The sequence below is a fragment of the Arvicanthis niloticus genome, chromosome 4 (genome assembly GCF_011762505.2).
Source record: "Arvicanthis niloticus isolate mArvNil1 chromosome 4, mArvNil1.pat.X, whole genome shotgun sequence".
Classification (NCBI taxonomy): domain Eukaryota; kingdom Metazoa; phylum Chordata; class Mammalia; order Rodentia; family Muridae; genus Arvicanthis; species Arvicanthis niloticus.
The window spans coordinates 47,042,612-47,070,573 of NC_047661.1; the positions used below are offsets into that span (position 1 = coordinate 47,042,612).

Here is a 27,962-nt window from a genome sequence, read left to right on the forward strand (position 1 = left end):
GGAGGAGACCGGAAGCCACTTAAAGCAGAGCTGGAGCTGACAGGCGAGCGAGCTGGAACGCGGAGAGCAGTTGCGGCTTTCTGCGCCCAGGTCCGCGGAATGGTCCGCCCGCCGCTCGCCGCGTCGGCCGCCCACGACCCCTAGACACCGGCACTCGCCCTCGGCTCAGGCCGCTGGCGCAGAGCCGACCCTCCACGCCGCTCCTGTGCTGCGTTCTAAAGGCAGCCTGCCTGAGGTAAAAGGGCTCGGGGTGGGCAGCGAGTGATGGAGGGACCCCAGCGGGATGGCGGGCGCCGGCCTCGCCGCCCCGAGTCCCCGCCGGGACAGCGGCGGATCCGTAGACTGCCTGGGAGAGAGCTGAATGCGCTCTCGGTATCCTGTGGCGGGGTGGGATTGGGTTAAGCTCCGGTCGCCGGGAGTTGGGCAGGTGTATAGACGGACTGGCTCCGCAGGGCTTGCGGGGCGGCCGGCGACTCCCTCGGGGGGCTTGCAGCCGGGCGGGGGGGTGGGGGAGCCCCTGCGGGAGGGCTCGGCGCTGCGGGAGAGTTCCGGCCGGCGCGGGTTCTGGGCTGCAGCCCAGAAGTTTGCAGGCTGTGATCGAGTTAACTTTGAGTGCGCTCGGGTGCCTTTCTTCTTCCCCGCCACCCGTAGTGCCGGCTGCGGCTCGGCCCCGCAAGCTCCGGGACTCACAGGACAGTCCTCCGAGGGAGGAAGGGCCGAGGGAAATTGATTGAGTGGCTTCGGGGAGGCGGGGAGGTCGGGTCCTGAGGAAGGCGGGCCGGGGTTGATGAGGGGGTGCCCGGGTTGCTAAGGACAAGGTGAAGACGAGGATGCTCGCCCCTCACGGCGAAGTGCCGAGCCCGGTGGAACGGGCGCGGCGGGAGGTCGTGGCTGCGCAGACCGCGGCCGGCAGGAGGCGTCGCTCGGACCCGGCCGTCTCACGGCGGGCTGTTGGGAGCGGGCAGTTTCCATGGAAGGTGTGACCAGCCGGTAGTGCCAGACGACCGGGGCGTCACGAGGTGAAGGGTGGTGCGATTGGATTGCCCGCTGCGGGCGCCCGGAGGAAACGTCCTTCCAGTCTTTATTTTTCTGTTATGCAAACTAATTGAGGAACTGGTGGCTTCCGCACTTCGCTCCTCGGCTTCCCAGTTGAGTTACCGAGTTTAGTGGAGGTCAGTAAGAGGAAAAGTTGTGCGTGCGTGCGTGCGTGCATGCATGAGCGTGTGCAGAAGTATAAATAAAATCGCTCTAGTATTTTGCCGGGATTGGTGTGATGGGGGGGGATAGTGTGCGTGCGTAGGGGAAGGCACAGGCCGGTTCGATACGGAGAGGGAATACCACAATCTGTGCCAACTGAGCCTTGAGGCAAGAGCGCCGAATGATGAATAATAACGCCTGGCTTGGCTGCTTTCCAGTTATTTATGTCTCATGTCAGATCCCTCCTTCGTGAGGCTTTCTCTAACAATGCCAGCTCATACTGAACTCTTTTTTTAAAAAAATAAAATCTCTTTTGTACTTAGACTAACACTTTATTCCGTGCCTTGTGTTTTTCTGAGTTTTGATTATTCAGCACTTTTGTATACGTATACTTATAAATCCCTCCTAGATCTTTATATTCATTTTTTAAAGCACGAAGTTTTATCATTTTTGGTTTTGACCTTCAACCAAGAACAAAGCATCTAGTGTGTGCCTTTTCTTCAGTAATGCAGCCATAAAATATAGACATCCTCAGGGGTGAACCGTGCTAGGTACTATACTGGACCCTTAATGCATACTTGATTAAATTATAGGTTCTTACATCAAGGAGTTCTTTCAGTCTATTGGACAAGAAAAAAGACCATTAATTACTCATCACTGTCCTTTCTCATCTGGAACAATCTCAGTAAATACCTGGAAATCTCAGTCTTTTTAAAAGATCTGGTTCTTGCAAGGAAAAATAAAATTCTTAGTTTCCTTCAGTAGCTCATTCAGATTCTGAAATTTGGTATTTTTAAATATTTGTATTTTTGTTTATAATATGCTTTCATTTGTTTTTGGTTTTTTTTTTTTTTTAAATGGATGTGTAACTTTTCTAAAGACAAGGACTAGAAAACACTTTGTATACTCCTGCTGTGTTGAGTTCTAAGGCAGAGAGTACTGTGTGGCTGGTGAAGTTAGGCACGCCCTGATATTCCTTCAGTTATGGGAACTTTTTAAAAATTTTTGTAAGTCTTTAACATCCAACAATTAAATACTAGAACTCTCAGAAAATGGTAGCAAGCAGGCTTCTGGCTTTCTCTTGTATCACAATTCACTTGAAATCTTCAGTGTCTATTCTTACATACACACACGCACACACACACCAATTCTTTCACTTTTTAACTTTTGGGGTTTTTGTTTGTTTGTTTTGTTTTGTTTTTTTGTTTTTGTTTTTCGAGACAGGGTTTCTCTGTGTAGCCCTGGCTGTCCTGGAACTCTGTAGACCAGCTTTGCCTCAAACTCAGAAATCTGCCTGACTCTGCCTCCCAAGTGCTGGGATTAAAGGTCTATGCCAGCACTGCCCGGCTATTTTTAAGTTTATCCTTTTGATGAACTTTCCTCCCAGAGAAACTTGTTTTTGCCAACTCATGCAACACATACATAAACAACTGTAAAGGGAACCACAAAACTAAGCAAGAGATGTGGTTTCCCTGCTTCATCATCTAGAAAAGACAGTTATTTCTACCTTACAGAATAAAGTTATACCCCAGTAGAATCACACAGCACGCGCTCTCTCTCTCTCTCTCTCTGTCTCCCCCCCATATGTGTGTATATAACAATTATTAAATCAAATTATTTATGAGATATGTATCCCACAAATAAGTAATACATAACTATTGGAAGATACATTCTTATCTACCATTATCTACTATTATGCAGATTTTTGCATAGCTTTTGAATCTTCATTTCTCAGTTAAAAAAACAAAAAGAAAATTGACCTGTAAGAGCTAAATATAATGCAAACAGTGATTGCAGATAGTTAATCATAGACCTACACAAAATGTTTTAATGAATGAATGGGTTCAGTTGTCAGTTTTCAAATGATCATCTTTCTTCCTTTTCTGGTAGGATTTGTAGATACTGAGGTGAAGTTGGAGCTAATCCACATAATGGAAATGGAAACCACCGAACCTGAGCCGGACTGTGTAGTAGTACAGCCTCCCTCTCCACCTGATGACTTTTCATGCCAAATGAGAATTTCTGAGAAGATCACTCCATTGAAAACTTGTTTTAAGAAAAAACAGGAGCAGAAAAGATTGGGAACTGGAACCCTGAGATCCTTGAGGCCAATATTAAATACTTTGCTAGAATCTGGCTCGCTTGATGGAGTTTTTAGAGCTAGAGACCAAAATGGAGATGAGAGCAGCTTAAATGAACATATAGTGAAAAAAACCCTGGAAATCAACCCATCGTGTCCACCAACAGAAAACAGTATGCCTGTTCTGATTCCTGATGGGACAAATGTTGAGGGCCAATTACCAGAAGCGCATCCTTCTACCGATGCTCCAGAACAGGTAGTTCCAATCCAGGATCACAGTTTTCCACCAGAAACCATCAATGGGACAGTGGCAGATTCTACACCAGGACACTTCCAAACTGACCTTTTGCATCCTATTTCAGGTGATGTTCCTACAAGTCCTGACTGCATAGATAAAGTTATGGATTATGTTCCAGGAGCGTTCCAAGACAATAGTTTTACAATACAGTACATTTTGGATACCAGTGATAAGTTGAGTACTGAGCTCTTCCAAGACAAAAGTGAGGAAGCTTCCCTAGAACTTGTGTTTGAGCTTGTAAACCAGCTACAGTACCATACTCACCAAGAGAATGGAATTGAAATTTGTATGGACTTTCTGCAAGGCACTTGCATTTATGGCAGGGATTGTTTGAAACATCATACCGTATTGCCCTATCATTGGCAGATCAAAAGGACAACCACTCAGAAGTGGCAGAGTGTTTCCAATGATTCTCAGGAGCACTTGGAAAGATTTTACTGTAATCCAGAAAATGATAGAATGAGAATGAAGTATGGGTATGTATTATAATAACTTAAAAATTGTTACATGTTCTAATGAAGCTGAAAGTTTGGTATGGTGGTTTCTTTCAGTAGTGTACCATGGTTTTTGTTTCGGTTTTTTTTCTTTTATGGCTTTTATGTTATTCTGATTTTCCATAATGTTTAAATTTTAATGTAGTCTCTTTACCTAACCAGACAAAGGAATATTTTATGATTTGAACAATTTAGATGTCATTCTGTTTAGTATATGTATGAATGAAAGTTGTATATACATTTGAGTGTTGTGAATCAAGTACTATTTTAACTGTAATCAACTTGCCTTTAAAAGAAAATCCACTGTCAATCTTACATACTAAATTTATCTAGTTTTTAAATTTTTATGAACTGGGTAGCTGTTTTGTTTTGTTTTTTTTTTTTTTTAAATATAGGAACTAATATTTGGAGCACTTTTACTAAACACTTTTTATAGGAATAATTCAGAAGTTCTTCATGTATAGATAGACACATGCTATTTTATAGGAATAATTCAGAAGTTCTTCATGTATAGATAGACACATGCTATTTTATAGGAATGATTCAGAAGTTCTTCATGTATAGATAGACACATGCTATTTTATAGGAATGATTCAGAAGTTCTTCATGTATAGATAGACACATGCTATTTTATAGGAATGATTCAGAAGTTCTTCATGTATAGATAGACACATGCTATTTTATAGGAATAATTCAGAAGTTCTTCATGTATAGATAGACACATGCTATTTTATAGGAATAATTCAGAAGTTCTTCATGTATAGATAGACACATGCTATTTTATAGGAATGATTCAGAAGTTCTTCATGTATAGATAGACACATGCTATTTTATAGGAATAATTCAGAAGTTCTTCATGTATAGATAGACACATGCTATTTTATAGGAATAATTCAGAAGTTCTTCATGTATAGATAGACACATGCTATTTTATAGGAATGATTCAGAAGTTCTTCATGTATAGATAGACACATGCTATTTTATAGGAATGATTCAGAAGTTCTTCATGTATAGATAGACACATGCTATTTTATAGGAATGATTCAGAAGTTCTTCATGTATAGATAGACACATGCTATTTTATAGGAATGATTCAGAAGTTCTTCATGTATAGATAGACACATGCTATTTTATAGGAATGATTCAGAAGTTCTTCATGTATAGATAGACACATGCTATTTTATAGGAATAATTCAGAAGTTCTTCATGTATAGATAGACACATGCTATTTTATAGGAATAATTCAGAAGTTCTTCATGTATAGATAGACACATGCTATTTTATAGGAATAATTCAGAAGTTCTTCATGTATAGATAGACACATGCTATTTTATAGGAATAATTCAGAAGTTCTTCATGTATAGATAGACACATGCTATTTTGATTTTTCAAGGTGTTGGAATGTTTACAAGTGTTCTGCCTGTATGAATATATGTGCACCTGGTGCTGCAGAGGCCTAAAGTGGGTGTTAAATACCCTGGCATGGTTACAAACTGGTTTGAGCCTCCATGAGGTGCTAAGCACTGAACCTTAGTCCTCTGCAAGAGGCCCCCTTTTCTTAAAAATAGTTTTAATAAGGTATTGTCCAAAAATTCGATTGCCCCTGAGCTAGCAATTCTAATTGTTCTGTCAAGAGTAATTAAGTTTATGAATTCTCAAAGCCACTCGAATCCTTCCATCTCCAGACTACAAAACACTTCAGAGCAGTGGCCTCTCACTTCACTTACGAAGCATATTTCAGTCTACTGAGTACTTGACATTGTGGTACATTAAGTTTCTATTTGACTTAGTCAGAAAGAAACTAGCAGAATCATTGTCTTACACATTACACTCTGTCATGGTCAGCAAGACAAGACAATCATTTTTGTCCCAGAAGGTCCAAAAATTCTTTTCAGTAACATATTGAACATTTATATTTCCTAAGATCTTTTTGTTTGAAAAGTAGATAGATTGAGAGCCTTTAGCAAAAACTATAGGATCAGTTATAAAGTAGTTACAGTAGGAGCATGATTTCCAAATCAGTATTAATGATGTAAACTAACATTTATGTAATACTTAGGAGAGGAAAAGTATGAGTGAATTACTATTGTAATTGATATTGCTGCTACTACCACTTTAAGTGGTCCTGCAGTAATACCATAGCTGGAAATATGAAGTGTTAATTACTAATGAAATTTTCAGTGAACAAGAAGAAGAAATATAAGATTGAAAATAACTGTCAAAAATTAGGCTTTTGGGGAGTTGACCTGTGGTCATTGCAACCTGGTTTTCCTTGTATTCCAAAGCGATGTTGTGTTTCCTGGCAACAAGATGCAGATAACGGCATGTTGAGCCTTGCTGAGAGAATCACAAACAAGCTGGAGCAGCCCAGGTTCACATGGTTACCACATTATTTGGCTAAAGCTATTAATCTCTGTGGTCAGGCCTGTAAAGCTGGTCTATCTGTGCAGATTGCACATAACCAGGAAATGTGTGTTCAGCTGTGTATATGTTCATATTGGAGCCAGTCTTATATTCAGGATGAGTGGATGAATGGTGTTTGTTCTACTTGTTTTGGACAGTTTATATGACTAAGTCATCAATGTACACTATATCATAGTATTATTTTGAGGACTTTGAGGTATGTTCATAGTTCTGGGTCTATTTTGTTTTCAGGAATGAAATTGGGTAGGAAATTGAGCCAGATGTCTTTACAGTTTCCTTTGAGCTCATTAGTTAAGATGATGCTTATATACTAAAAACACATATGATATTTGGATGACAAATGCTTAATGCTTATGATACAGTCCTGTTTACTTTCCCTGTTTTTGTACATCAGAGCTGTGTATTGCAAACATAAGTTGGAAACTAATTAGTTATGGATCTGGACTCCAAATTTGATTTTTAGGCTTTTGTATATCGACCAGACCTTCAAAAACTACTGAGAGCAAGAACACTAAGTATTGTACTTTTTTATTGAGAAAATAATCTTTTAATAGTATAGATTCTCATCATTAGGAGATGGTGATTTTGAGTGGCAGAACTAGGCAGTTTCAAAGGAGCCTTGCTAATTGGAATACTGTTGTTGATAATTGAAACTGGAAACAGTGCAAATCTTTTTAGCAACCAAGATCACCATTAGTTTCACATTACATTCGTTTCAAAGTCAGTCAGAATGGAAGGGAACCACAAACTGGGTTTTGGAGTTGACTTGCTAGTGAAACTATGACCAATTGAGTATTCCTAATTTCTCAGTTCACTGAATGATGATTGGGGTGAACTCATGGTTAGATTTTTCTCAGGGAGAAGGTGGCTTTTGTTTATTTTGAGACATGGTCTTGCTATGTAGGCAGTGCTGTACTAAATGTACTAAATGCTGTGATTATAGGCGTGATCAGAATTTAGTATGTGTGTTTGCCTAGTATTTACGGATAATATAATTTTACTTGCTGTGAATTTTTTTTTTATTGGTAATAGTTCTTATGAGCCTTTAAAATTTTCAGAAATCTATCCAAGGGATAATGCCAGTAGATAACTTCAAAGTAGCTCTATGTAAGAAGTCAAAAGCTTATGTTATAATTTATATGACTTGGTGAAGTATCTAAACTAGAGCAAGCTCCTGATTGAACTTGACTAGAATAGTTAAATTAGCCAAATTAGTTCTGGTCTTACAGCTGTGATGATGTAGGAACTAACTCATTATGTGTTGTTGATAACACTGGCCAGAGGAGAACAGCTGAAACTTAACTGTGCCTTGTGACTTTCTGGTAGTTCTTGAATATACACAGCTGTATGAGTTTGAATTTATTTTTAAAATTCCTGTGTAAGAGAGAGAGCTCCATAAGCAAGAACTGGTTTGAAGTGACTTTCAAAATGGGTGCCTTGTGCTATTAGGATAAAGCCATGCAATGACTTGATTTTTTTTTTTCTACCTCTTTATGCTGCTATTTACATATGAAATAAAACTAATTGGCATCTATCTGTACTAATCTAGAGAAGTTAGTGGGTCTGTGTAGAGCTATCATGGCAATCAATAGCAGTCATTCATTTACTTTTCTGGCTTTTCATCAATAAGTAGGTTACTTCTGAAGCAGCTGTCACCTGGCTTCAGGTTGAGGTCAGGCTTTTCCTGATGTAATCAAAGTGAACCTTGGAAAAGGCAAAGATTTCTAATTATTCAGACGGTTGGGGAGGGGGGCCTCATAAGGCTATCTGGCTATTCCTGAGTATAATTGCATGATATATAATATCTTTTATTATCCAGTTGAATCTAAAACTTTTAGTTATTATTGTACATGAAAAAAATACTAGTAACATGGAGGTGTAAAGAAAAACTCAGGCATACAAGATACTTTTCACTAACTCTTCTGTCCTATAAATCTGTTTTGTTTTTTCTAATTAGTGATCCTCATCCTAGATTTGAATTCTAGAGAGTGAAGGAGTTTATATCATGTATAAACGATAACTACTAAAGGAATGCTACTAAAATCCAACCATTGTAAATTTGTAACTGTTTTCTGTGGCCTGCTAATTTCTTATTATGCCCTGCCCTCCATTTGAGACCACCAGATTGTGCATTCTTTGTCTGCTGGGGTTGGTTCTGGAATGTATTTAGATTAGGTTGTCAAGTCCTTTTAACCTACATCAGCAACCTTTAGTAATTATCAGTCTTTGTGAATTGTAGAGAGAAAACTGCATGCATGTGCTTATCACTTTACAAAGAAAAAAATTTTATTTTGAGTTACATTATAATTGATTCTGGCTCAGTTTTGTGAAATGTGGGCTTAAAGTGGACACTGGTAATTTTGAAAAAAAACCTCAATTCTTAAAACTAACCAGTGCTTCTCTTTTATAATTGAGTTATTTTGTATCTCTGAGAGATAAATAGAATGCTAAAGATTGAGCCACTTTCGGTTAGATTTTGGGTTTAGAGTTAGTATTTTATATTTATTTATGACAAGGCTTTCTGGAGACCAGGAATTACACCACATAAAGACTCCCATTTTTTTCCCTACAATTGTTAAACATCACCTAGCCCAGCCTCTGAAATAATAACTGAAAGCCTCAAATTGTAATAAAAGATTTTGATATTACAAGTGGTAGATTTTTAAAATACTGCATGAAGTTTCAGATTAGATTTTTATGTAAAATAAATGATCTTATCTCAGTTTGTATTTTGTAGATTTATCAGTTCATACAAAAATTTTACTAAATACAACCAATTCTGTGATCAGGAAATCCAAATTTAGAAGTTGATGCTATCAAAAAGCTTCTTGTTAATCAAATGTAAAACTTTAAATTTTTCTTTTGTTACCTAGCCAGTTATTGTTTTTAAGACAAGCATGGAAAGTTAATTAAGCATTCCTCTCTGTTATTCCACAGGATAAAATGTGCCTGTCTTTTCAGGCTTTCTGTGCTTTATTCTGTTGACTAACTTGAGTACCCACTTGACCAGTAAAGAACCCTTTCGTAGTCATTGCACAGAATAAGCTCTTAAGAGTGAGAATGGTTAGGGTGACTGTTGTTTCTCTCATATCCTAGTATTTGTACCACAAGAAATTCTGAATAGTAATCTTCCATTACTAAGTTGTATGAGAGTTTAGTAAATTTGTATTCTTTATGCAAGTCCAAGTCCTGTGCTTTAGTGCAGTTGCTTCTGAGACAGGTTTGTATTATTTATGTTGGTTGAAACAGCACATCTCTCATATTAGCTGTATTTTTTTTTTAAAGAAAATTCCTTTTTTTGTATTTTAAGAGAATCTTACCCTGTTTCTTCTTGTTTGCAATAGCTGTAAGTTCTTTGCTCCAAGTTTGTACCAGCACTGCTTAGTCAGGCATCAAAGAATGGCAGGGATGGGGGCCCAAGGATGAGCTTTGCAATGATACATGTGCCTTCAGGATCTTGCTTACATTCTTATCTTCACATCTCCCACAGATGATCAGGGTGTAGACAGAGCAAAGGTACAAAATACCCTAAATAATTTCCTGTTGTGGTTGGTCTTTGGTTTCTAACTGTCACCTGGTTTAGCTCTTATTTTCAGGCACTGACACAAAAAGAATAGAAAATACTGGGTTTCCTTCCAAATACTCATCTTAATTTAAAAAGTAAAAGACATTCATGAGTCTGGGTAAAGAATGAAAGAAAAACTTTTCTTATTTACTTTTTGACATTTGAATTAGCAAAATACTGTCATATATCAGAAGTGTTGTATAAAGCCTCTTAATATCTTTTCTGTAAAAACTTCCTCATCCCTCCCACAAGAATTTTCATGAGGAGCTGTCAGTAATAGATTCTCTGTATATTAGTTTGTGTACATTAAACTTTAGTCTGCTAAAACTTGTTTACTTTAGATTGTTAGCAACAGTACATAAACAATCATCACTGAGTCTATTTCTGTTTCTCTTATTTACCAGTTAAATTTATTTAGAGTAACTGGGGGGAAAGTACAAGGCTAAATAAAATTTGGAATAAATAATTATTTTTGAAGAATCATTTGTTTGTTTTTCGAGACAGGGTTTCTCTGTATAAGCCTGGGCTGTCCTGGAACTCACTCTGTAGACCAGGCTGGCCTCGAACTCAGAAATCCACCTGCCTCTGCCTCCCAAGTGCTGGGACTAAAGTCATGCACCACCACTGCCCAGCCTGAAGAGTCATTTGTAATTGAAATATTAAATCAGAAATAAATTGACTTACTACATTTATTTTTCTAGATATTATTAGAGAGTATGTTCTATAACGTTTATAGTGTCTTGTTTATAAATGAGTTTTAATTCGAGATTATCTTAAAGTGGTTTAAAGGATATTTTATCATATATATCTTATGTATATATACTATTAAGCATTTTATATTTATGTAGAAGTGTTTTATAAATTTTATTTTAGCCCTTTCTACTTTCAGTTTTTTTAAATGAATTAATTTGTGTCTTGTATATATGGCACACATTTTTAATTGATCACTTTGAAACTTCTGCTTTTAAAATATTTTACTCAGCAAAGGGGATATTCACATATTTCAGAAACCTTTATATAGTTTAGGGCAATATAAGATATAAATAGAACTTTTTGATTAAAAAAAAAAAAACTGCTTCCTTTCCCAGCTGTTCTCATAGAAATTACATTTCACTTCCTTATTAGGAAATATAATATTCACAGTTAAATATATTTTACCTGAATAGTTACCTTCTATTTGTCTCAGGACATGTGATTGAATTTGGATCAAAATTAAGGCTCTATGACATTTCTGACATCTTCAGAGTGCAAAATTTAATCCCAATTCTCTGAATAGATGGCAATAAGATCTTACAAGAATACTTTTTATTTACAAAAGATTTTAAGCTTATTTACATGGTGTTAGAAAATTATTTATATATGTTCTTTGCTTTCATCTGCAGTTGTTACTTTAACAACAATTATAATGGCTAACGTTTTGATCAGTTCTTTTCCTTGAGTATGGATATTATAGTCTGTTTTTAGTGTTTGCGTTGGTTGAAATGGGTACAAAGGTGGGGAGTAGAGGAAAATGTAGGGGCTTTAGGAACTCTAAATATATGAACATTAGAATTTTGACAAATATTTGTGTGCATTCAAGTGGCTATGTCTCAGTATCGCTGGTTTTGGTTTTGCTTTGTTTTAGTATAAGCTTTACTAGCTGCATGCTGTTCTGTTCTCCACATTCTTTGGAAATTTTTTTTTTTTATTTAGGAAACTTAACTACCTCTCTTCTTTCAGCCTCTCTCCATCTCCATCCCACCCCACCCCACCCCCACTCTCTTTCCACTATGTTCTCTTCTAGAAAGACTTCAAGACCACACATTAAATGTCTGACATGTAAATCAGGCATAAGGTTTGGCATATAGATAAGTGTGATGTCCCACTTAAAAACTGCCTGCCTTCTCAGAAATTCTCAGACATGTTTCTGATGTTCTAGGATTGTTCAAGGGAGCACCGCACATAGGCTTAATTTTGCTTAATGATCACTTTTTAAAATGCATTATATCTTAAAATGGAGATACCCTTAACCTTACCTACAATTTTTAGTATTTGAAAACATTAGCTATGTCTATCATTTTGGTTTTATGTTAATAGTTCTACTGAGTGATCTAAGCCTTGGTAATCCTGCTCTGCTACATCATCCTCTTTAAAAGTAGACACATTTAATCCATAATCAACAGTAAAGGTTTCTTATTTTATTTCTCCTCCATGTATGTGCACCATGTGCATGCCTGGTGCCAAAGAGATTAGAAGTGATCCCCTGGAACTGGAGTTACAGATAGTTGTGAACAATCACATGGGTGCTCAGAATCAAACCTCTGCAAGAACAGAAAGTGCTCTTAACCACTGAGCCATATCTCCAGCTCTAACATTTGGTTTTTAATCTGCCCATAGCTACTGAGGTCCATATAGATAATAGTATAAACTCTGAAATTTGTCTTAAGAATATGTCTATGATATAGCGACTTTGAAACACAAAAGGAATCTGAGTATGTACATTGTATATAATTGTAAGCCTTTAGTTAATAGTTGAAGGATGTTGCATGGAATGTCAGCATGTATGAATGTTTCCCTTTCTCTCCAGGAGCTCTCTACTATTTGAGGCAATGATAACAGAAATCATAATTAGTAACAGGATATGATAATTGACAATGATAGTGCTTCTAATACAGAAAACTATGGGCCCTCTTTAAATACTTTCATATTCAAAGAATTGTTACATAGGCCATAGGCCTGGTATTACATGGAATGTAATACCTGGAATCTGGCAGGGGAAAGTTCAAGGCTAGTACAGACAGTTTAGGCTCTGTCTGGAATAAAAAAAGGGTCAGGGATGTAACTGAGTAGTAGGATGGATACTTGCTTGCCTGGTGCATATGAGACTCTGGAATCAGTCTCCCACCATCCCCTCCTCCCAAGTTGAAATTAACCAATATTTATGCAAACATTTTATTGTCTACTTTGAGTTAAGGAAGAAAGCTTACTTTTAACATTTTCATAAAACTTTAACCTCATAGTTGAAGGTATAAAGTACATAGTCCTCTGAAGTTTAATAAATATAGTACTTTCACAAAATAATGTTGACATATTACACACCATGTCTTTGGTTCTCATTTCCTTGTAACATCTTGAAGGAGTATATGAGCTGGCAGATACTCCAGCAGAGCTGAGTTCTGGAAACATCAAAGCCATGGATCAAAAGCCAGCTATATTTTGTGTCCCTGTGAAATTTCTTCAGCAGCAAACATCCCCATCTGTCAAACTTGTCTTAAGCTAGGGGATCCCCTCATATTCTTCAGGCAGCATTTAAGCTTTTCTTTCTATCATTAGGACCCTCAGCTTAAGAAGACATTTTATTTTTCATGATAATAATAGAAGAGGACTCCTGATTAGGGCGAGTGCTAATGTTTGAGGTCATAGATTTACCCTTGTAGAAACTGCTTAACTCTTTGTTGTTGTTGTTGTTTGTTTGTTTGGCTTGATTTATGGTGTTTTTGAGACAGGTTTCTTTGTGTAATAGCCCTGGCTGTCATGAAACTCACTTTGTAGACCAGGCTGGCCTCAAACTCAAGACATTTGCCTGCCTCTGCCTCCCAAATACTGGGATTAAAGGCCTGGTTAACTCTAATAGACAGAAAGCCAAGGTTCTGAAGTCTAGCTGATCTCATTAAAATTGAGCAATGTTCAGAAAGTTTATACTTAATTTATTTTCCTAAAGTATTAATTTTTATTTACATCATCTTCCCACTCAGACATGTTCTGCCTCTTATAGTTTTTATTGGCATCGTTATCCAAGAACACAGATTAGAAACAAAGGACACATTTTGGGCTCTTTGATAAAGTAAGTCTTCTGTGTAATGCAGACTGGCCTCAAACTTGGCCCCTCTCTTGCCTCAGTCTTCTGAGTGCAAGTATGTGCTTCTGCCACACACCTGGCCTTCACGTACTCTGTACTTTCTTACCCACATGTAATTGTTCTTGATGTAGTTTGATTGTAACCTAACCTATCAAGCAGCCTCCTTTTATTGCCTCCATAGTCTGTCAACATTTGTCTTCTAATTGTTAAACATAGATAATAAATATGCTAATATCGCAAAGTAGTATTAGCCTCTACTCTTCCCTCATCTTTCTCCATCCTCTATCAAAAATAAATCACTTTACTGGAGTAAGCTTTATAAAAGGCAGCCATAGGCCCCGTTGATCCTGCCCATAGGATCAAGCCCTAACCTCTTAACCCAACATACAAAGCTCTTCCTTATCCGGCTCCAGCCAATCTCTCCAGACCAGTCTTATCTCTAATCACCTCCCACGTACACTCTGACCTCCCACATGAACTACATGTGCTTCTTGCATTGTATCCTCATGCCCTGCTTAGTTAACTTTTACACATATTAAGTCACCTCGTGGTGGTCTGGTAACTAACTTCACATGTCACATTCTGAAGCAATCCTTGTCACCTCTCTTGATACCTTTATCAGCAATGGCAGGCCATTCTTTGGTATTTTCTTAGACAAGATCTCACTATGTATCCTTGGTTGATTTGGAAGTTGCTTCTGTACTGTGTCTCCTGAGTACTGGAACTAAGGTGTGCACCACCACTCCTTGCCCAGGCCATATACTTTTGAGTTATCCTTAGACCATCTTTATGTCATATTTCACACTATAATGGGGTTATTCTTCTCTCTAAACTAACGTTCTGTGGCATTTTGATTTTTTTTTCAACCCATGTCTGCAGCATATAGTCTAGTCTATAGTCAGTTGTCTTATTTAAAATTAGTTTTTAATTGTCATTATTTTCTTCATAGTTTTAAATACTTTATTACATCTACTTTATTTTGTGTATCATGGGGAGGGGCATATGCTATGGCACACTTAGGGAGGTCAGAGGACAACATGTCGGAATCAGCTCTCTCCTTCTACCATGTGGATCCTGGGGATGTCAGGCTTGGCACCAACTGGTTTTACCCAGAGCTATTTTAACAGCCTCTCAAATAAAAATTGTCCAAGACTGTTAAATTGTATACTGAGTTCCCAAATACATAATGAATAAACAGAAAACTATTTGAGCAAGAAATGTAGTAAATTTTGTTTTACTCAACACCTATTTCTGTATTGGTTTTGATTGTTCTCCTACCTCACAATTTTTCTCATTGTGGGATCTTTTCACTTTCTTTTTTAGTATCTGAAATACACACAGACACACACATATGAAATAATATATGAGGCATACTATGTGGGTACTGGTACATGGATTGGTGAAAAACTTCTGGAAATGCTGACTTAATTAGTATGTAAGTTATTTGTGAGAGAAGAGAACCATTTTTAAAAATTATGATAATGGAGTCCTTTTCCAGAATTTCAAGTTAGTTTTCTATCTAGATTTTTGAACAAGTGTGTGTGATGGTATGTTTGTTAGTAAAGCATGTAACAGGATTTCTAATTTTATTCTTTTAGTTCATAACCTGTTCACAAGATGTGTTTTTGTCCCTCTGATTAATGATGAGGTTACTATAGATTGTAAATTCTATAGTATAGTGACCATCTCCTTTGTATTATGGCCACCTCTCAACTCTTATGCCGAGTAGGGTTCTCATCTATCTCTGATTTTATCTTGACACCTCCTCGACCTGCCCCCTCAATCTTAACTTTGTTTCTCTTATTCTGTTTTCACACATCCTGTATTTACTACATTCCTGTCTGCTTTCTCCCTGTTTACCTTCTGTCCTCCAAGGTCCTGGATTAACTTCTGCTCTCCCATTGCCTGTACATGATATGCAGGTCCTTCATATCTTATGCATTGTCTAGAAGGTCTTCTTCAACTATTTGAACTACTCAGATGTTCTGAGGAATAAAGCACCTAGCTCATTTTTCTTGTTCTCCTGCAGCCTCTTTACTTGTTGATATTTTATAATATTTAAACTGCTCTTAAAATATTTTCTTAAATACTTCTTGGATATATATATTTATATATATTTATATATATTTATATTTTACTTTCCCTGACCATTATCTACTCTTGGACATCAATAACTACTTTTTCTCCCATGACATTGCAAATCTGTCATTTACTTCAGTTGTTTGAATATATTATTTGCCGCTAATGAATTTCTATAGACAGGTGTATACTGTTTCTTTGGAACCCTTGTAAAATTGAGATCAAAGCTCTTAATTTTTTTTTTGCATTATCTAATTCAGCACACAATTCATTACCATGCATAGATGACTTGTAACTTCTTTCTTGATAATAGTAAATAATGGCTTGATAAAGAAGGTGTTGAACACTTGGTAATTACATTATGTGTATGTGTAGTGATACAGATTGTTAAAAAAAAAAAAAAACTCTTCGCTTTGAATTTTTAAAACATCCCCTGTTTAACATTTGGTAGTAAAATTAATCTTATAAAAAGATAATATTTATCACATTTGTTATTTTACCTTGTCAAGTCTGAAAAAGCATGTTGAAAATGAAATATAGCCAAAACAGTACTTTATTCAGTACACTAATCTAAAGAAAGTAAATTAGGGCTTAGCATAGAAATTTCTCAAGCCCAAAGGACTAGAATACATAGAGGTTGTAACAAAAGCCATGTTCATAGATGTTTTCTCATGCAAATCACTATCTACAAAGTTTTTAGTGATAAAGGCTTGTACAGAAATTGCTGAAGTGATGTCTACAATAAAATCTAAACAGCAGAAAGCAGAAATGACAAAGGGTTTATTAGCTTGCTGGAAAATGATGCTTAATGAGGGAAAATATGTTTTAAAACTTGAAATGTCCTTCAGAGAAAGATTATTAGTTCTTCTCAGTTATAATATCTAATTTCTCCTTTATAAAGTGACAAGAAAATTGCTTTCTGTAACTTAATAGGAAGTTGAACTTAAGCATAAGGATTTCCATTTTTGGGGTTGTTTTCTTTTTTCTAGAACCTTCTATGAACGTTTTTTCTTTTAAATTAAATATTACTATTTATAAATTTTAAATGAAATAGTGTCCAAATGTGATTTGCCCCTTACTTTTTTAAGTTCCTAATTATACAGAATAAATGGGCTTCATTATTTAATAATGAACTTGGAGAAAATATATCCCCTTATGCTTGTCCTTCTTAAGCCTCCCCTCTAAAACCTTTACTTCTTTCTAATAGTCTCTTTCCTAGATTCATGTTATTTTTTTTTTCCCAAAATGTTATTTCCAACTCCATTTTATTATAGTCCCATTTTATGCTGAATTTAACTTGTATGTTGTTTTGGGGTTATTTTTAAAGGAATATACATCTTTTTACAAGTTGGGGTGGTTTTTTTGTTTGTTTGTTTGTTTTTTGTTTTGGGTTTTTTTGGGGGGGTTTGTTTTTTGGGTTTTTGGGGTTTTTTTGGGGTTTTTTTGGTTTTTTTTTTTTTTTTGTATCTTTAATTATTCATGTGACTATAGTTTTGCTTTTTGTTTCCCAAAGAGTAGTACTTGATCATAAATTATGACATGAGGAGAGAGAATCGATAGATTTTTCTTGACATTTGCCAGGGGTGTGTGCTTTGAGAGGTGTTAGATGTTTGTGTGAAAAAGGAGAGCATCTTCATTGGTTTGGAAGTATACTCTTGTCATTCTTATCATAGTACTGTTGTCCTTGGCATATTACAGGGACTAAGGAACAGCTACAGTAAATAGTTTAACTTGTGTAACCAGGTTAATTTTCAAACATTTGACTAGAGAGGGATTTTTTAGTACTTATTTACAGTCCTTGAAACAAGTATACCAAAAGCACAGTTGGATTAGCTAACAAATCATTAATAATGAATACCCTTCTCAAAATCTTGTTTTGTAACAAGGAAAGTCCTTGATTTCACGTATAAATGCTCACTTGATCTGTCTTATAGATATCCCCTTAGATGTCTGCATTGAGAATCGAGAGACTGAGGAAACACATTCAGGAGCTTAGTTACAAATATCTATAATATTATCTTATTTTTAAAAATATTTTCTTAAGGAAATTTGCATTTGTCCATTATACAGAGCAGAGAACAGTGACATTTACTAGTGTCTTAAAGTTAATGGTTCAGACGTTTCAACATGATCTAATGATTCACTAAAGAGGAAATGTTTTATTTAAGTCATCCTTTGTCAATTAATGATTTAAGTGAATTTGATTCTTATAGTGGACTTGTCTCCCAACAATATGAAGATGTAACCTAGGTATGGTGGCACAACACATATAATCTCATAATTTGGGAGAGGAAGGTAGGAAGTGAGTAGTCCTTAGCTATAAAACAAAGGCCAGCTCAGACTACATGAGACCCTGTCTCAAAAGAAAAAAACTAATATGGAGATGTTTGTAAAGGTTTAATTTAGCAATAGTAGACTAGATAACAAATGACAAAATAGTCTCATAGCTAACCCTCATAATAATTCAAACTACTTTTTAACATTTTCCCACTTACACAATGAAATGAAATATTGATGCTTGTTGAATCGGCGGGGCTGGCTGGTGTTGTTTTTCTGTCATCTTTTCTCCTACCTCACCAGGCAGTATTGTATATCTACATTGGCACAGGTAACCTGATGCTTCTGGAAAAAAACTATGTTTCAAAAAGTTTTTTGGTTTCTCCACCTGCTTTTCATCAGTTTCATTCTTCAGACTGACTCCCTGATTGACAGCCTGGGTTTGGTTTATCTTAACCAGGGAGAAGAACCTAGGGTTGTATTTATTGATGGCTTAGCCTGTAATGGCAGTGGTTAATTGTTAGTAATTTTTTAATCATACCATAAGGACACAACCTGGAAATGTTGGTCTAGTTAGGAATGAGCATATAGAAAATGTATGTTGGGGAAGCAACCAATAATGTTCTTTTATACCAAATAAAATGAATTATGGCAATTATACATCAGTCTATATTAGACATTCTTAATGCCCAATAAGATATTTAGGTACTTTTATTTAGCAGGTCTTTTTTTTTCTTGGGTCTTTCTAGAGGACAAGACTTTTGGGCAGATTTGAATGCCATGACTGTATTTGAAACAACCGAATTTGACCAACTACGAAGGCTGTCTACACCACCCTGTAGTAGTTCAAACTCTATTTACCACACATTTTGGAAATTCTTCTGTAGAGACCACTTTGGATGGAGAGAGTATCCTGAGGTATTTACATGTTCTTTTTTTTTCTTTTAAATAAATTTAAATTTTTTCCTGTGGTCTTTTTCCTTCCCAACAGTGACTAAGCAGAACTGAGTATAATAATCAGATATCTTAAGAATGTAAATTTAAAATCTTGCTGGTACAGGTAAAACTTCTCTCTTTATATTTCTAAAAGTACATTTCTTTCCATTGATCTGAAAACCTTAATAGAATGCCACTAAAGGACTTTCCTAGAATCTCACAGTATAGAGATGCCGTACTTAACAGACTTGGTGCCATCTTATAATAGTTTTGATGAGATCTGGTATAACTTTTGTCTATGTGCCTATAGAAATCTAATCTAAAATCTATAGAAATCTAATCTAAAGTTAAATCTACCATTTTTAGAAGCCTGATGGAACAGGAGTCATTCCTGAGTTTATGGAAGAGATGCTTGAATATGTTTCATTATTAAGCTATAGTTAGGCAAATCATCTCTTTAGAATTTTGTCATGTGCACATGTATCACTAGTATGATATAGAAGAACTCACCAGTTGCAAAGCTTTGCTTGTAACTGAATCCAGTAAAACTTTGAAAATGGTTGTTAGAGATTAACTTATCATTCCACTGATCTGTCAGTTTGTTAATTTTATCTGTAAAATTACAAAGAGGTTTTAATATGTATGTTTTTTAAGACATTACCAAACAAAAGCACCCTAAGTAAACACAATATTGAATCATTTTCTGATTTTTGTCGTTTAATAGTTGATTGGTGTCTACCTTCCAAATGAAGTAAGGAGTTGTTTAAATGGAATGCATGGACTGTCCTTGTGCCTTTACTCTCAGGTTTTTTAGGCTTAGAACTTGGCTGGGTTTTTTTTTTGTTTTGTTTTGTTTTTATTTCTTTTGAAATTTGAATACTGTTAACTTTTAATTCCTCTCTGAAATTTTCCTTAACAAATGTAAGTCACGAAAAGTCTCTAGGACATCATTAAGGTTGAAAATAGAATGGACTTCTAAGCCTCATGTGTCATAAGGCAGATAGATAGCCATGCTCTTGTGAACAGAGAGTGTCTTTTCACTTATAAGGCTCTGAAATCCTAAATACAGAATTAGTTGGATTTATTGTATTTATTGAAATTCCTTTGATGTTAGCAGTGAACTGTTTTTTGCTTTCAGTTACTTTTTTCATGTAAATTGAATTTTTATTTACATTCTGTTTTTTTTTTTTTTTTTTTTTTTTTTTTCTCCATAGTCTGTTGTTCGACTAATTGAAGACGCCAACTCTCGGGGTCTGAAAGAAGTTAGATTTATGATGTGGAACAACCATTACATCCTCCACAACTCATTCTTCAGGAGAGAAATAAAACGGAGACCCCTTTTCCGTTCCTGTTTCATACTGATTCCATATTTACAGTAAGTATCCAATTGTTTTTGACTCTTCATTTTTACTTTCCATTGTGTAAATGCACTACTGGATGCCATTTTTAAAGGCATCTTTATCTTGGTTACTGTTACCAGAATATGAATTTGTGTATTCTTTACATTTAATTCTTAAGTAAATTGAGTTCAGATAACTACTGTTCACCCAACCCTAAACAAATGAATTTTTTATTGGGTTTTTGAACTGAAAAAATGGGGTACAGTTAACATATTTATATACCTAAAGTAACTTGTATTTGGAATGAAGCAGGGCTTGCTTCTTTTAAGATGTTTCCAAATTATAAGACTACTTTAGGGTCAGATATACCATTATTAGAATTTGGTTTTGAAAGTGATATTAAACTTAGTATCTGTTGGTTCATTCTGATTCTTGAAGTAAAATGCTGTTTTCATATTCCTACTATTTTTATTTTGAGTATTGAATGTAGTTCTGGGGTTGAAATAGGACCATTAAAAACAAGTTGCTGGCCGGGCAGTGGTGGCGCACGCCTTTAATCCCAGCACTTGGGAGGCAGAGACAGGCAGATTTCTGAGTTCGAGGCCAGCCTGGTCTACAGAGTGAGTTCCAGGACAGTCAGGACTACACAGAGAAACCCTGTCTCAAAAAAAAAAAAAAAAAAAAAAAAAAAACAAAAAAAACAAAAACCAAGTTGCTGGTTATGGCTGCCCAGGCTGTAATCTTGGTGCATAGGTGATAAAGGTAGGAGGGATACATACCAAATTTCAGACCAGTTGGGGCAACCAAAGGAGACCCTGTCTTAAAACAAGGACACAAAACTTAAAAGAATCCCTCAATGAATTAGAATTCAAAATAAGCTTGTGATAAGGTCAGTTTTAAAAATATATTGACTTGTGTTTTCTTTTAAGTCCATATGTGAAAATGAAATTATACCTAGGTTTTTTTTTTTTTTTTTTAATTAGAAGTAATAAAAATGCTATTGCTGGGATTTCACGTGCACAGCTGGAGCTAGTGTCTCCATCCAGTAGTGAGGAACATACTGTCCTCCTGGTGAGACAGTAGAACTCATTACTGAGACCAGCAGCTTGGCATGCTGAGCTAACAGAAGCAAGACATGGCTCCTCTGTAAGGATGAAAATCCTCATTCAAATGCTACATTGTCGGGAAAAGTTTTAAATAGTGAAAAGAAATACTTTAAGAGATTATGCCTTTTTTAAAAAAAATACCTCATACTCATTTTGAAAGTATAAAATATAAAAATAATACAAGCATAAATATGACATTTTTATAGAATGCAGATGAAATGCAATGAAAGAAAATAATTATTTGCTTTTTCTTTTCAAAAATTATTTTAGTCTTCTTGTCTGAGACAGTGATAATAAAGGACTAAAATGAGAGAGCAGCAAATCAATAAGAGGGAGATGTTTGAAGAAGAAAAGTACAAAGTAAATTGACAGGGTGAAATGTTAAATACAGCATCCTATCTGCTCTCTGGTCTACAACTATAGGACATTCCCTCCTAATAGGGACAAGGAAAAAAGGGCATGATCTTAGCTAGAGAGAAGGATTTGTGTTTTCCATTTAACTATTAAATTCAAAGAACCAAAGGAAACAATAGATGTGGGTCTTAAATTTCCAGCATATTCCATTGTATAAAGAATTTTCTGATACTGCTAAAAAGGACCCTGTTCTTTAATATTCCTAGAATAACTGAGCTGAAGTAACTTAGGCAACAAATCAAATTAGGGGGCTTCAGTGCCTGTGTCTCAGAACTGAAAGTACACCTATTTCATGTAATCATCTCATGGTTATAAGAATGCCAAACATAGTTTCTTTGACTCTTTCCTTAGAAGGATAAAATTAATCCATTTTTATTTCAGTACTGAAATTGGTTTAGGAAAAATTTCAGAATGGTAAAGGGAGGCAAGGAGAATAAGGTTGGAATCTAAAAACTGTAAGGAGTATGTTATTACAACACTACAAGCTGAATAGAAACAGCATTCTCAGACAATGGTGGTACATTTTAACATTGCTTAGAACATGCACATACATGTTATTGACATGGCAACTGGAGTATAAAAGTCCATCATCACACATGCCTTTACTTATCTGTTTCAGTAAAGTTAGAATGTTAACCTGATGAAAGTATGTGTTTGTGGGAGTTGATGTTGTCCATGTATAGAATCTGGAATATCTGCATATTTATGTTTATTGTTGCGCTAATAAAGAGTCATCCTATATGCCCATCAACAGATAATAGAGAAAAATGTGTTATATGTATGCTGGGTTTTATTCATCCATGAAGGAAAAGTCATTTAAAAGGAAGTGGTTAGTCCCAGAGCTCATATTAAAGGAAATAAGCCAGATTCACACAGAAAGTTATTGCATGTTTTGTCTTTTGTAGAGTCTAGATTTAGCAATATATCTGTAAGACAGACATGAAAGTGGAACAGAGAGTCGGGGAGGAGAATGGGGGACAGTAAACAGAAACCGAATGAACAAAGTACAAAGGTATACATGTGAATTATTTACTTTTCTCATTGCTTTCACAAAATACCTGACAAAAGCAAAACTTGAGGAAGGAGCAGTCTGTTGTAGCTCTTGGTTTAAGGTACAGTTGATTGTGGCAGGGAAGTTATGGTAGAAGCTGTGTGAGATGGCTGCTTGTGTTAAATCTGAAGTCAGAAAACAAAGAAAAGAATGCTTGCTGTCTTCCTTTTTATTCAGTCTGGAGACTCAGACCACCCATGGGAACATCTTTACAGAATGCAAAACAGTTTATTTTCTGTGTTATTCTGAATTCTGTAAGATGAACAATTTATAGGCATCTATAACATTATTCTGTATGTCAACTGTAAATAACAAATAAGTCTTAACAGAATGTTTGGGGAAAGTCTTACTTTTGTTGGAAATGTCAAACCCTAACAATAATAGAAAACCAAGTAGGCTAGTGCCTACTTTTGCCAAGCAGGATAGGAGTTGGGGGCTAAAAGTTGGATGCTCTTCTGTAATTTGTTCAGAACAGTGATGGCAATTTAAGAAGAGCCAGAGTTTTTGAGACTGATTAAAGTGGTGGAGCTTCTATTTAGAAAAGCATATCAGTGAAAAATATAACCATTGTAAATATACCTGTGACAAGTCTCCAGAGGAATTTGTCAGCTGTTGGAAAATGATCCAAAAGAAAAGAAGTATGAGTCTTGTAAAAGTTGGAGGAACTACTTAAATCTACCCCTGAATTTCAGATGGGGGTGGTGGGAGGACTTGCTAAGTCCTGAATCCACTCACTTAGAACTTTGTCTTACAAAGGGGCTTTGGGGCATAATGAATTGAAGGCACAACTACTTACATGAAACTGGCAGGGATTAGAGAAGGCAATTGTGTTTCCATAGCAGTAGTAGTGGCGCTACCAGTAATAGTTGTCATAAGAGTCAGATAAACCAGCTTGTATCTACCACTTAGTAGCTTTATTTTATTGTAAGTTGTGAAGTGTGGAAATGGAAAGAAACAAGCCTGGATTAAAAAGTACATCTGCTATATTGGGACAAAATCATTAACTACTCTGAACTGTTTGTTTATTTGAGGAGGAGGATAATCAAGCCATATTGCAGTTCATGTGACAGTGACAGGTGACTAATGACAGTGGTAGGATATGCTCTTTAGAGACAAGACAAATGTTCCATATACAACTATAACCTCTGTGTCACAAAGCTCTTTTGAAAATGTCAATTTCCAAATCCACTTGGCAGACATTACTCCTTCCTTGTGACCACTATGTACTGATGAGTGAGTGTTACAATACCCTGACACTGAAACTAGGTCTCGGGGTCAGGGTTTCCTTATTCTTTGCTTCTTCCCTTTTTCTTGTTTTGAAAAAAGCTAAAAAGTATGATTTAAATATATGAACCAACCAGGCAGGAAGAAGAAAACCTATTTGTGTAAATTCATCTTTAGAAATAACAAAATTGAATTTTAAAGATTGAATGAATTGTGCACCCTCTGGCATCTGTGCTATTTGGGGGAGGGGCCTGAAGATTGAACCCAATGCATTAAGCATCATAGATCATCACTTTATTACTTGAGCCCACCTTCCCTTAATAGACTCCTAGTTTCATCTTAAATACATCTAAAATTGTAAAATTGGAATAATATTTAGTGATTGTTTTAATTGTAGTATTAGAAAGTGAATGCCTGCTTCATGATTTTTGTTACTTTTTATATAGAAAGTAAATGTTTTAAGTTTTAACCCCAGAAGTTCCAATTTAACCCCTGTCCTACATATTCTATAGTGATAGTAATTTTTCTGCTCAGTGTCAGCAAAGTTTGAAAGAAGTATGTAAATTATCATTGTTCCTTTGAGACAAAGCTTTTTTAAACTGTATATACGAAAGAGGACTCTAGGAGGCTTCAGAAGTAAAGGTACTTGTAAATCGCTCCTTACTGTTTCCTCTGAAGCAGTACATTTCAGAGTTGTCTCCACAAGAAGGAAGCTAGAAAGAAGCTAATGTGTTTGCTCTAAGAGTCTGTTGTTGTTTCTGTTTGATGGGTTTTTTGTTTGGTTGGTTTTTGGATTGTAATTTTGAGACAAAGTTGCCCAGGCTGGGCTGAGGTTATATTTCTCTGGCCTCTATCCCCTGGGTATCATAGTTCAGCACTACCACACTTGGGTTTATGGTTTGCTTTTCTTAAGTAAATAAATAAAATAAATATATAAATATTTAAGCTGTTCATTTATAAAATTGGGCAATACTACAAAGCACTATGTAATATGAGATGTGTTGATTTTTGAATGCTTTACTTAGTGTTTTTCTCCACTTTAGGACACTTGGTGGGGTTCCCACTCAGACTTCTCTGCCTCTTGAAGCGACTTCATCACAAATCATCTGCCCAGATGGAGTAACTTCAGCAAACTTTTACCCTGAAACATGGGTTTATATGCATCCATCTCAGGACTTCATCCAAGTGCCTGTTTCTGCAGAGGATAAAAGTTATCGAATCATTTACAACCTTTTTCATAAAACTGTACCTGAATTTAAATACAGAATTTTACAAATATTGAGAGTCCAAAACCAGTTTCTTTGGGAGAAATATAAAAGGTGAGTCAGAGGTATGAAAATTTAAGAGCATTTCTTAACATAGCTATTGTCAAATGTACAACACAATAAACACTTGCATAGAGTTTAATATGTTCATATTTTCATATAGTAGCACACATATAATCATAATATACCTATAAATTGTATTACTAAAATTATGACAAACTGTAGTATGATTTTTGGCATTTTACTTTTATAGCTTTACCCTTGAAACTATAAAGCAGAGTTTGAATGCATTGTTTATTATAATCTACAAATCATCCTAAATGCCTGTCAACTTTTTGCACTAGGAAAAAAGAGTATATGAACAGAAAAATGTCTGGCCGTGACAGAATAATAAATGAGAGACACTTATTTCATGGAACATCCCAAGATGTGGTAGATGGAATTTGCAAGCACAACTTTGACCCTCGTGTCTGTGGAAAGCATGCTACAATGTTTGGACAAGGCAGTTACTTCGCAAAGAAGGCAAGCTACTCTCATAACTTTTCTAAGAAGTCCTCAAAAGGAGTCCATTTCATGTTTTTAGCCAAAGTGTTAACTGGCAGATACACAATGGGCAGTCATGGCATGAGAAGGCCCCCTCCCGTCAACCCTGGCAGTGTCACCAGTGACTTGTATGACTCTTGTGTGGATAATTTTTTTGAGCCTCAGATTTTTGTCATTTTTAATGATGACCAGAGTTACCCTTATTTTGTTATCCAATATGAAGAAGTCAGTAACACTGTTTCCATTTGAAAATCTTGGTACTACTAAGTTATTTGATATGAACTCAATCCAGCATTTGTAGCAGGTTTGGGTGGGACTGGGAGGGAAACAGCGTTTGACAGAAATAGGATACTTTTCAGACCCAATTTTTAATAAGTGCTAGAAAGTAACTTTTTTTAAAAGAAAAAAAAAATGGGTTTTAAAATGGCCACTTATTTAATTGTTTACTAATTGTTAGTGTACTTGGTGTGGAAAAGACTAAAGTGCATATTCTTCATTCACACTTGTACATATAGACAGCAGCAATATTAGTAGAAGTATTTGGAAAAAAAAAGACAAAAACTGACTAGCCTAATTAAATGTCACTTGGGTCTGGTAGAAGTTTGGTCAAAACAAATAGAGGCTGTGAGCAAGGTGAGGTTCTGTTTGCGTAACATTGATAAAACCACCTGGAACTGATACTACCATGCTTATTACCTGTCCAGAGCATTATGTACTGTACTTTGGGGTAGTATACATTCATGTAATGCTAATAGGTGGGAAGAAACTTTCACTCTGTGATCAGGATGGAAACATACCACCCTCTGAAACCTCCAGAATTTCCTGAGAACTCAGGATCTGTTCAGAGGAAATAAAATAATAATAAAGAGCCCATTTGAAAAAAAAACTTGTCAACAGCAAAATTCCCTGGTTGTGAAGTGTCATACATGTGTTACAGTTTAGCCATGGAAAACTCAGCCTCTTTCATTGTTGCCTACCTTAGTTTCAGAGTTGGGCAGCTAGGTTGGTTAAAGCCAGTCTTAAGGGTTTAAAGTATTTCCTTTGGGATTCCAGACCTACCCCTGGGCTGGTGTTAGTTGATAGAAGACCTCTCCAGCCAGAGTGAGAAGGTTGAGTACTAAAACAGACTCCTAGCCGGATCTGCTGAGTTGAATTGTTAAAGACAACAAGTTCACCCCATGCCTGCTTTGCCAGATGCACTGGATTTCTTGGCTGACTCTGTACCTTACACTACTTACTTTAATAGAAACACAAACTTGGAAATTGTGCCACTGGCCCAGCAAGAGCACTGTTAGGTGAATGTGCTGTTGCCTCAATTCAGAGCAGTAGTAAGTACTTCTAAGCAAAGCAAAAACCTGCATAAAGTGAAAAGTGGTTGTTGATAAACCACAGAAGTCCTTCAGATACCAAGCTCTCCTTGTATGTTTGTGGTTATCTCACTTACCCAAACTTTACAGGAACTTCTTTGTTATTTAAAGCAAGATCTAGCTGTACAGATGTCTCAGTGAATCTGTTTAAGCACTTATCAGGGCTTCCACACAGTTATTTATTTTGCCCTAGTTGATCTTGTTGTTTGCTGCCATTGGCAGGAGGAAATGGGCAACTGTGGCAGTCATTCATTCGATTATAACTTGTAAACCAGTGACCCCCAATTGTTTTCAAGTTAAGACATGTTACCATTGCTTGTTTGATTTTATGGAACTTGTTCCTTTTTTCTCCCTAAAGGAAACAAAAGCTTTATGACATATTTATTTTTTTAATAAAACTAAGCAAAAATAAAAGTTAATTCTTTAAAACTTCTGGTTTGTTCTCTTTCTATTTAAATAACAAT

General features: G+C 36.1%; 1 protein-coding gene across 2 annotated transcripts; it reads left to right on the top strand.

The window, feature by feature from the left end:
- Positions 1 to 27,930, top strand: Tiparp (TCDD inducible poly(ADP-ribose) polymerase). Of its 2 annotated transcripts, none has more exons than XM_034500885.2 (6): positions 1 to 235; positions 3,088 to 4,051; positions 19,002 to 19,170; positions 20,403 to 20,563; positions 25,367 to 25,642; positions 25,933 to 27,930. In XM_034500885.2, the coding sequence occupies exons 2-6, from the start codon at positions 3,129 to 3,131 to the stop codon at positions 26,378 to 26,380; spliced, it is 1,977 nt and encodes a 658-aa protein (XP_034356776.1). In that variant the 5' UTR covers positions 1 to 235; positions 3,088 to 3,128; the 3' UTR covers positions 26,381 to 27,930. The 2 variants fall into 2 exon arrangements, with proteins under 2 accessions (XP_034356776.1, XP_076788593.1); XM_076932478.1 differs by lacking the exon at positions 1 to 235 and adding an exon at positions 1,047 to 1,172 and having other exon boundaries at positions 25,933 to 26,614.
- Positions 27,931 to 27,962: the final 32 nt, after the last annotated feature.